The following is an 11436-nucleotide window of genomic DNA, read 5'->3' as shown; positions in this document are numbered from 1 at the left end:
AGAGCGCCAACAAACCCAGTCAGACCAGTCAGAAGAGCGCCAACAAACCCAGTCAGACCAGTCAGAAGAGCGCCAACAAACCCAGTCAGACCAGTCAGAAGAGCGCCAACAAACCCAGTCAGACCAGTCAGAAGAGCGCCAACAAACCCAGTCAGACCAGCCAGAAGAGCGCCAACAAACCCAGTCAGACCAGTCAGAAGAGCGCCAACAAACCCAGTCAGACCAGTCAGAAGAGCGCCAACAAACCCAGTCAGACCAGTCAGAAGAGCGCCAACAAACCCAGTCAGACCAGTCAGAAGAGCGCCAACAAACCCAGTCAGACCAGTCAGAAGAGCGCCAACAAACCCAGTCAGACCAGTCAGAAGAGCGCCAACAAACCCAGTCAGACCAGTCAGAAGAGCGCCAACAAACCCAGTCAGACCAGTCAGAAGAGCGCCAACAAACCCAGTCAGACCAGTCAGAAGAGCGCCAACAAACCCAGTCAGACCAGTCAGAAGAGCGCCAATAAACCCAGTCAGACCAGTCAGAAGAGCGCCAACAAACCCAGTCAGACCAGTCAGAAGAGCGCCAACAAACCCAGTCAGACCAGTCAGAAGAGTGCCAACAAACCCAGTCAGACCAGTCAGAAGAGCGCCAATAAACCCAGTCAGACCAGTCAGAAGAGTGCCAACAAACCCAGTCAGACCAGTCAGAAGAGCGCCAATAAACCCAGTCAGACCAGTCAGAAGAGCGCCAATAAACCCAGTCAGACCAGTCAGAAGCTCAGAGGCAGTCAGTGGGATGACATGTAAGCCGCCTCCACACTGGCTTTGTTCGGAGCTTGTGACATAAAACATAACAGTGTAGATGTATCTGTGATGATGTCACAAATATTGTTTTTATAACACGACAAATCAGGAAAGATTCTTTTATTAAATATCATAAATACTGAAACTCTTCAGAGAGCTATACATGATCTTGTCATGGTACAGAAGTTTGCAGAGGAGTCAGCAGCACTACAAACTGTGCTGGAACCTCAATGCTGCTCCATATGTGGTCATTATTTACAGAATAATAATCTATATTCACTCTGAACTGGTATGAAGGGTAGATAAAATACAGTAATACAGTAGAAAGTACCACAAAAACATGCCAGGAACTAGTCAACACTGGTGTATTTGGATGACTCATTGCGTCCCAAAGACATTAAATACAAAGGTTGAAGGCAGTGTTGAGATTATTGTGAGTTCAGACTGAAAAAGTGAAGGAAAAACCCAAACAGTTGGAATGCGAATAATGCATTCATCATGGTTGTCTTACTGGTTGTTTCTTGGTTTTTCCTTGTCTCTGCGAAGCCTGTTTTTGTACATATTTGGTCATTTTGTGCCTCTTTGTGCTTTATTTGTATCTGTTCTTGTCAGTTTTCCATTCCCTTTCTGTTTGCAGTTTATTTCTCCTGAGGTTCAGGATTTTTCTAAACTAAAGAAAAAACTTGAATCTGAGATGTGATAATTGGTTAGAATATTCCTTTGACTGATGGAAGTCCAAGAAATTAATTCTGGTATCTTCACCGACCAACTTTGTTGTGTGTCAAAAATCTAAACAAACCAGACTCGGTCTTCCAACGTGTTCAATCAGCGGTCTTTACGTGGTGTTGAAACTCAGAGCACAGCAGGATGTTTGTCTGTTGTCTTTCTGTCCATCTGAAATGAGCTGCTGTCCAGAATATTTGGCTGTGCTTTTGCACAGAGTTGATATATGGTTTTTTTCTTGGTTAAATCCAAGAAAAAGTTCTCTTTAACCCTTTATCAGCCAAGTGACTATTATTGATCACTTTATTTTCTTTCATTTTCAGCGTAAAACCAATTTTTCTTCTTAATTTAACAACAGAATGGAGGTCTTGGTAATACCAAAAGGGCAATTTTAAGTTTAAAATTTCTAATTTCAAGGTATTTCATTGAGTGGCCTGTAAAGGGTTAAGAATCATGCACTGAGGAACATCCTTTATGTAACTCACTGATGATTCTCCAGCCTGGTTTGGCACAAAGTGGCGAGCCACAACTCATTTGTGCTCGGAAAGACTCCATTTTCGGTAGAAGTTTCTTTATACCCAATCATGGCACCCTCACCGTCATCAATTTTATATTTCATACAAGTTTTTTTTCTAAAGACAATAAGTTGGTCAGAGAAGATTCTAAAAATAATTTCAACAGACGGATGATAAACAGTGTGGCAAGAATTTGTTTAAATTTGAGTTTGTGTGGTTTCTGTCGCAGTTTTCTGTCATTTCCAGGCTCTTTTTAGTCTTTTTGTGTATCTTTCAAGTTGTTCACCCAACAGTTGGAACAGAATACCCCTACAATTTATTTAGGACCAATTTTCCATCTGAACTTTCCAAAGAGTCAATCAGTGCTTCTCCAGAGAGGCTGTCTTTTGTTTCCATCCATCCATCCATCCATCCATCTTCTGCCGCTTATCCGGGGTCGGGTCGCGGGGGCAGCAGCCTAAGCAGGGAAGCCCAGATTTCCCTCTCCCCAGCCACATTTGCCAACTCTGCGGGGGGGATCCCGAGGCGTTCCCAGGCCAGCCGAGAGATGTAATCCCTCCAGCGTGTCCTGGGTCTTCCCCGGGGTCTCCTCCCCGAGGGACGTGCCTGGAACACCTCACCAGGGAGGTCCAGGAGGCATCCTGACCAGATGCCCGAGCCACCTCAACTGGTTCCTCTCGATGCGAAGGAGCAGCGGCTCTACTCTGAGCCCCTCCCGGATGACAGAGCTCCTCACCCTATCTCTAAGGGAGAGCCCGGCCACCCTGCGGAGGAAACTCATTTCAGCCGCCTGTATACGAGATCTCGTTCTTTCGGTCACGACCCACAGCTCATGACCATAGGTGAGGGTAGGAACGTAGATCGACTGGTAAATCGAGAGCTTCGCCTTCTGGCTCAGCTCCTTCTTCACCACGACAGACCGGCGCAGAGTCCGCATTACTGCAGACGCCGCACCGATCTGTCTGTCGATCTCACGCTCCATCCTTCCCTCACTCGTGAACAAGACCCCGAGATATTTAAACTCCTCCACTTGAGGCAGGACCTGACTCCCGACCCGGAGAGGGCAATCCACCCTATTCCGGCTGAGGACCATGGTCTCAGATTTTGAGGTGCTGATTCCCATCCCAGCCGCTTCACACTCGGCCGCGAATCGCTCAAGCGAGAGCTGGAGATCACGACCAGATGAAGCCAACAGGACCACGTCATCCGCAAAAAGCAGGGACCCAATCCTGAGGCCACCAAGTCGGATCCCCTCAACCCCTCGGCTGCGCCTAGAAATTCTGTCCATATAAGTTATGAACAGAATCGGTGATAAAGGGCAGCCTTGGCGGAGTCCAACCCTCACCGGAAACGAATCCGACTTACTACCGGCAATGCGGACCAAGCTCTGACACCTGTCGTACAGGGACCGGACAGCTCGTACAAGGGGGTCCGGTACCCCATACTCCCGGAGTACCCCCCACAGGAGCCCCCGGGGGACACGGTCGAATGCCTTCTCCAGGTCCACAAAGCACATGTAGACTGGTTGGGCAAACTCCCATGCCCCCTCCAGGACCCCAGAGAGGGTATAGAGCTGGTCCACTGTTCCGCGACCAGGACGAAAACCACACTGCTCCTCCTCAATTCGGGATTCGACTATCCGGCGGACCCTCCTCTCCAGGACCCCTGAATAGACCTTACCAGGGAGGCTGAGGAGTGTGATTCCCCTGTAATTGGAACACACCCTCCGGTCCCCCTTCTTAAAAAGGGGGACCACCACCCCAGTCTGCCAATCCAGCAGTACTGCCCCCGATGTCCACGCGATGCTGCAGAGGCGTGTCAGCCAGGACAGCCCCACAGCATCCAGAGCCTTAAGGAACTCCGGGCGGATCTCATCCATCTTTTGTTTCCATGCTTAACTTTCCGGCATTTGGTCTCTAGAGTGTTGCATTGTGGGAGAAGAGTGTTTCTGAGCGCCAGCATGAGTGTAGGTCAGTAGCGTGAGTTTTCTTGTTCTCTCCACAGACTCGGAATCTGCTTGGATCTGTTCATTCGCTCAGGTCTTCCAGGCCGTCCTCCTCCATGTTCCGTCCAATCACCTCCAACTTCACTGTCTTCTTCTGCCCTTTGTGCTCCGCTTCCTTCTCTGGCTTCTCTGACTGGGCGTACCATGGCTGTGGAGCGGCGCTCCCGCAGGCCCGAGCTCCTCTGCGGAAGCCTCCTCTGCCGGCTCGGACCAGCCCCCACCCCTGCAGCTGGGCCTCCGACCCGCCCTCCTGGACTCCTCTGGTCTGGTCCAGCTCTTTGGCACTGAGGCCCGACATCCGGACCGGAAGCGTGTTGCCAAACTTGGAGTAGTCGACGCAGTACCTGCCATCCTCCTCGGTAATGATAGAGACAAAGCGCCTCCCCCACAGAATCTCCTCGGGGATGTAGGAGGTGCGAGCCTGCATGCTGATCCCCGTCGTCTCCACCACACCTGGAAGGTGAAGAAGGGACACCTGGTCAGAACTTTGTTACCTGACAGGTGTTCTGACTCAGAAAGGATGCTCACAATCGCAGCGTAACCTGAGGAGAATCAGGTTTACACCCAGCAGACACTTTATCAGCTGTTTGCCGGGTCTGAGGAAACTCTCAGGGGTAATAATAAAACACGCCATCTACAGGCGAGAGGCTGTTACTGCGCTCCCTGAGAGGGGCGGGGGCATTTCACGGTGGGACACCTGTCCTCCAGGTAGGACGTTTTCACCTGAGACAACATGGTGAGAAGAACACAGAAACTGGTGGGAGGCTTGAGCAACATGAAGCTAAATTCAGGAATGTATTATTTATTTATTTATATGTTTGTTTGTTATTTGTTTATTATTATGGCATTTACATACCAAAATAATGGTATCCTGTAACGTTCGTTTGTTCAGTTTTTATTTTTATTATTGTTGGCTACAGAGCCAGACCATATGCTTTAATGGTTGTGATGGGACTGGTGGTGTGTCTGAAGACCAGGTGTGTGACATAGTTTTGTCTTTTAAACTCTTCCTTGTTGTTTTGATACGTAAAGTATGTTGTGCTGCGTGATGTATGAAAGGTACTTTATAAGTTAAATTTGATTTATTTTGATCATGGATGTGGTAGAACCATAGACTGTATATAAAAAGATGGGCGGAGCCTCCGTGACGTCACCCGTAGGTTTCTGAAGAGCTGAATTGAAGCTCGGTGGGCGGTTCCTACCATCACCATCTTGGCAGGGGCATGCGTGTCGTCTCGCCCGGAAAATACAGATATGGGCAAAGAGGTGGAGCTGAGAGGGGGGCTGTGAGTGTCATGGTGGATGACTGACATCCAGCGAACTCCGAGCTGCCTGTAGCTAAGAGCTAACCGAGCTAACCCGGAGATAACAGGAGCTAACCAGCTAACGGCGGTAAGCAGGCTAAAGCTAAGTCCCGTTGTTAACCGGCTAAAAACCGCGGTTGTTCTACGTTCTTCTGACTTGAAGCGGGAGATCGGGTACCTGTCAGTCAAAAGGACACGCCCCTAAATATGCCGAACTTCAAGATTAAATTACTTTTAAACGGGCGAGTTAGAAAAAACTTCACTCCCCCCACAGTTGTCATGAAGGTAAACCTGACCTATAAACCTAAAATGGATTTTTGAACCAGGCTGTAAACATGTTTATTTCTGCTGTAAACATGTTTATTTCTGCCGTAAACATGTTTATTTGTACTGTAAACAAGTTTATTTCTGCCGTAAACATGTTTATTTCTGCTGTAAACATGTTTATTTCTGCTGTAAACATGTTTAGTTCTACTGTGAAGTTGGTCTTTTTAACATGGGATTATGGGGATTTGCTCTGTTTTGGAGCCCCTAGTGCAGTGGTTCCCAAACTGGGGGGCGAGCCCCCCAGGGGGGGCCCAGAGTTGTCACAGCGGGGGTGCAGCAGGAGTTTTTCCACTGGATGAATTGACAAATTAACAAGAGAGACTTCAAGTAGTAAAAAAGAGAACAAACTAAGATGGAACATATCTGTCCCTGCTTGACCAGTAATAATAATAATAATCAGTGGTGGGTAATAATGAGAATGCAGTCTTTTGCGTGTACCAAAACATTATCATCTAATATAATGAAGTATGAAGCCAAACAAGTTACAACACCACTTGGGTACATTTCATCCTGAACACAAAGAAAAGCCTGCAGGTTTAGAAATAAACTATCATATAGAAAAGTTGTTTTTTGCCTCATAATAAACTTCACTCACCTAAAGTCGTTTGTAGAGATTCCTGGTTTAAAATGTTTTAAACAGAAGAATGGATAATAGTACTGACACGGTTTTAATTATAGATACCTACAATACAGCCACGAAAACTAAGGAGGCATTTCTTAGTATGTATCTGTGGTCCATGTGATGGGTGGCGGGGCTCCACATTATTGTCGTTGATGAAAAGGGGACCCTGCAGAAAAAGTTTGGGAACCACTGCCCTAGTGGATGAAGAGGGAACTACAGTTTTATACACTTCTGCATAGGCTTCACTTTTTTTTACTGCCGAAGGCTCCGTCCATCTTTCAGATACGGTCTATGGGTGGAGCGGTAGATTTCATCACAGATATGCAGCTGATAAATACGTCTTTAGCTGTGTAGCATCTTTTTGTTGTCTCTGCGTATTTTAATGATAAACATCCTGCCCTCTGTGGTCCTTTCTTTTGCTAAAATATGGGAGGAAAATATCTCGTAGAAAGAGAAAAATGACAGAGTCAGAATAAACGTGTTGAATGCCGATCTGCAGAACCGCCTCCATGTGGGAAGCCTCACCTTCCAGGATGACGATGATCTCCAGGTCCTCGGAGCCCAGCGACTGGGCGGACAGCTCGTACAGCGGACTTCCTCGCTCCATGGTGTGGCTGATGATCAGAGGAGACACCAGAAAGATGCCGTTACTCCTCAGGGGGTTCTCCACCTGGATGTCCAGCTGGGAGACCGGAATCACCTCCCCCTCTGCTGTCACCGTCCGCCGGATCACCTGGACAAAAACAGGAACTTAGCATCTCTCTGAGCTCGTTGTGCGTCTCTATGGGTTTCTGTGAGTCCGTCACCTGCAGCTGCACAGTGGCTGAGATGATCATGCTCTTCCTCAGGTCTCCGACTCTGAACATGAAGGTGGGCCTCCCGTTTCGAGGAGCGATGACGGCGTTTCTGGAGAAGATGAGCGTCTCCGCTCGTCGGTTGGCCTGCGCCGTCTTCATGAACACGCAGCCGAGCATCACCGCGTTGATGATGAGCCCCAAAATGTTCTGGATGATCAGCACCATGATGGCCGCGGGACACTCCTCCGTCACCATCCTGCCGCCAAAACCGATGGTCACCTGGACTTCGATGGAGAAGAGGAAGGCTGAGGTGAAGGAGTGGATGGCGGTGACGCAGGGGACGGGGCCCGGCTCGCCGTCAGGGTCACGGGTCTCCAGGTCTCCATGCGCGAAGGCCAGGAGCCACCAGATCATGGCGAAGAGCATCCAGGAGCAGAGGAAGGCTGAGGTGAAGATGAGGAGGGAATGCTGCCACTTCAGGTCCACCATGGTGGTGAAGACGTCCTGCAGGAATCGACCCTGAAACACGGAGAAATCTGCTTCATGTCTGAAATGAAGAGAAGCTGCAGACAACGGAGTTCCTCTCAGCTCCGCTCTGGAGCCCCTGCAGATCCGGATCCCAGTTAGATCCGGAGGGGCGGGGCCTCCGGGACCTTTACCTGCTCCCTGATGTTCTTGTGAGCTACATTGCAGGATCCTGTCTTGGTGATGAAGCGGGCCCTCTGGTTTCTGGAGCGGCTGCGGTTCGGTTGGTTTTGGTCCTCCGCCAGGCGGGTCAACAAGAAACCATCCGGCAGGAGGCCCTTCCTGGCCAACATGATGCTGCGCACAGAAACACGTCAAGTTCAGGAGGGTGAACTGAACCCTAAACATCCCATCAGAGCTGGCTCGGTTCGCTGGTGTCTCTGAGAATGTTTCTAAACATCCAGTTAGAGTCAAAGGTCAAAACTAAACACGTCAGAGAATTAGTTTCAAATGTTTAAATAAAACGTGATGAAATAAAACCGTGTTTCCATCTAACATAAAACATTTGTGTCCAAACGTACAGAAACAAAACTTTCAATCTATTTTAATTTTGACATGTTGTAGATTTATTTTTATTCTTGTTTGTATGTAACCACTTTAAAAGTCCTGGAGTAAAACTAAATTTCATCCAGTTGCAAACAAAAACTCATATTTCACATGAATGCATAATCAAGAATAATAATCTGTTTATTTAATCAGTTTATTCAAGTCAGAGCATGAGTTACTTCAGCATTTTGGTGGTGTGACATTTGTGATTTAAGGATTAGAGTCCCCACCCCCTGCACCTGTTCTTCCTCATCATCTCATTATTACAGAATATTCCAGAAGTGACAACAGGATCAGGGAATCTGCTGATCCTAGAAATACAACTAAATACATTAAAATCTTCATTTGCTGACGCATCCCATCACTTCACGGGAGCTCGTCACGAACAGAGATCATCATCAGCATCAGCAGCAATGTTTGACCGTGGCCCTGACGAACGTGCGCCGCATTCAGTCACGTGACCTTACCTGTTGGGTTCAGCAGGTTGAACGAAGTAAAATCAGATCAAAAGTAACGATTCTGGGCGTTTTATGTTGACGTGCGCTGCGACACGGACTCCATCATTCACCATCAGCTGCCCGACAAGACCTGCGTCAAATTCCGGCAGGTTAGTACGCAACGTCCGGTTTACGCCTTTAAAATAAAACAGCGTCACTGATTTATGGAGGAGCGAATGAATAACCATGCTTGAAAAATAAACGAATCTGGTCTTGTGTAATTAGTTTGGACTGATTTTCATTGTTTTATTTTTTGTATGTAGTTGCTTTTAATTGGGGAACTGGGCTGTAAAGTTTGAGTCTAAGTCTAGTAAATGTGCTTTACAAATAAACTTGAACTTGGAATATTTAATTAATTTTTTTAAAGATTTTTTAAAAAAATATTTTTTATTTTTGCCTTTAAAACAGAATGAACGAGTTATTATGTAATTATTAATCATGTCAATCAATAGGAAAATTTAAACAAATGATTAAAAAAAATTGTGATTAAACATTAAAAAGTTATGAGGCAAATAAGGTTATTTTTTTTAAAGCAATGTATGTTGCATTCTATGATTTATTGTGTGTATTACGACTGTATACTGTTTAAGTTGAATTGTAATGGAATTTAATGTGCATTACTGTATTTTTCATGCTGTGATTACGGCGTCATTGATAAGGGGGTTTTGGACTAGATAAGTGCCCAACTTCTTCCAAAACCCTTTTTCGAACTTAAGAAGCTTATTTTATTTGTTGTATGTTGTAAGCAATATTTGTTCTTTTAAAAGTCCTTTTTTTTAGTTCGAAATAAAAAAATAAAAATAAAAAAAAAAAAAAACAAAAAAACCTGAAGGAGTTATTACGAAAGAAAGTTTTGCAGGGCACTGTTGTCCCGGTCCGATTCACAAAACAACTGTCCTAACAAGAGAGTTTCCACCTGAAACAGTGGAAACATTTTAAACAGTAAAAGGAAACTTTTCCCAAAAAAAAGAGGTCAAAACATTATAAAGGAAAATGTAAATAAATACAACTAAAAACAGAAAATGTCCAATAAAAATAAAAAGTAAACGGACAGAAACGGGAGTCAGTATTTGTGAACAGTGACAAATAAGATTTCCATCTGCTATATATTTACTTTTAACAAGAATTTAATTTGACATAATTCAGCTTCAGAGATTTAATGGTTCATCCATCTGAACACCATACATAATTAAGTTTAATAAATTTACATTTAACCTTTCTTTAATATTTACCAAATGGCACAGAATACCATCCAGCTTTTAGAACGTGAAGATTTTAATTTTGAAAGTCCATTTCCTGTGTTTTGCAGCGTTAACATGTTGACCTTGACTTGATGCTGCAGGATGAACATCCTGTAGATACATTAAGCTGCCAGCAGAAGGCAGACAAGGGAGGTTTGCCTTCCAAAAGATGGAAAGATATGGATGAATTCTGGACTTTCAGAAGCCGGTAAAGAAGTAAGAATTAATGACACCATTAGAGAATATTAGAAAAGTAAAATGAATTCAAATTAAGTTTGCATGTGTTTATATTGTAGTCATTATATCTAGAATGTCACTCATAAGTGTTTTTTCTGCATGTTTTTGCTTTAGGATTTGCCAAATGAGACACTAGTTCTGCGCACTAACTCATCCAACAGCATCCAGTTAACTGAACCAGTTGAGTTTCTATGTAAATTCTTTTGCATGCGTTGTCTTTGCATGTAAGGTTTTGTTTACTTCTGGCTCATGATCCAGTCTTGATGTTCTTTTCATTCATTTAACACAAAATTAGAATTCTTAATGAATTGAAGTTTTTTTTTCTTTTGCTTTACTGTCTCACTTTAAAGTTTAGCTTTTCTACATGAGATCTGGGAGTTTAATTAGATGTTTCCAGGATTTCACCTCTTTCAGAGACAATGTTCCTGGCATCCACTGGAGCATCTTTCTCAGTATGGAAAGCTGTTTGTTAGCCTTCACCAGTTTATCAGTCTGGATCAGGAAATCTTACAGAATTTTTGTTCATCCAAACTTGGTACAGATGTTTTTGTGCACTAAATAATAAAACCAGTTAAACTTCACTGGTAAATAACAATATTCTGCATTTTCCCTTCAAAAATGGGATTATTCAGGTGGAGGTGTAAGTAACCAGGGCTGATTTTCATAAAGAAGAAACACAAAACCTTTAATATGATAATAATTGAATTAATTATTAATTAATATTAAATAATCATTTAAAATTAAATAATAATAAATAAAATGTAATATTAATAAAACAAATTAATTAATATTTATCGATTAATTAAAACGAATGAATTAATATTAATACAATTAATTAATAAAATAAGCATTTAATTAATATTTAATCATTTAATTATTTGATATAATTGAATTTCCCTTTGGGGATGAATAAAGTATTTTAATTTTAATTTAATTTTATTTGATTCAGCTTAACTTAATTTGTTTTGGATTTTACAGTTTATATGAATAGAACTTTATAGTTAAAGTAAACAACGTAAACTATATAAACAGCATCTTTTTGTTGGTGTTTGCCATCAGTATCTGCAGATTTCTTAGATCAGTACTGTAAAACACTGCAAATCACACAACCTACGTTTGTCACGTTTTGTTTAGTAAATAAAAATAATAAACTGTTAGTGGACAGAATATAGCACTAGGTAATTCCAACACATCATGTTATTTTCATATATTCATATCAACTTTGTAAAGGTGTGTGAAATATAACAGCAAAAAACAAAACAAAACAGTGTTTGTTTACATCCAGGCCCGCCCCGCCGAGCTGTAGGTC

General features: G+C 43.8%; 1 protein-coding gene across 1 annotated transcript; it reads right to left on the bottom strand.

The window, feature by feature from the left end:
• Positions 1-4053: 4053 nt before the first annotated feature.
• Positions 4054-7899, bottom strand: kcnj11l (potassium inwardly rectifying channel subfamily J member 11, like; the record flags this gene model as incomplete). Its single annotated transcript, XM_079248544.1, has 4 exons — positions 4054-4484; positions 6810-7017; positions 7091-7600; positions 7741-7899. The coding sequence occupies 4 exons, from the start codon at positions 7897-7899 to the stop codon at positions 4054-4056; spliced, it is 1308 nt and encodes a 435-aa protein (XP_079104670.1).
• Positions 7900-11436: the final 3537 nt, after the last annotated feature.

The sequence above is a fragment of the Telmatherina bonti genome, assembly GCF_933228915.1.
Source record: "Telmatherina bonti genome assembly, chromosome: 2".
Classification (NCBI taxonomy): domain Eukaryota; kingdom Metazoa; phylum Chordata; class Actinopteri; order Atheriniformes; family Telmatherinidae; genus Telmatherina; species Telmatherina bonti.
Note: the sequence above shows the minus strand (reverse complement) of the source record. Positions and strands in the feature narration are given on the sequence as shown.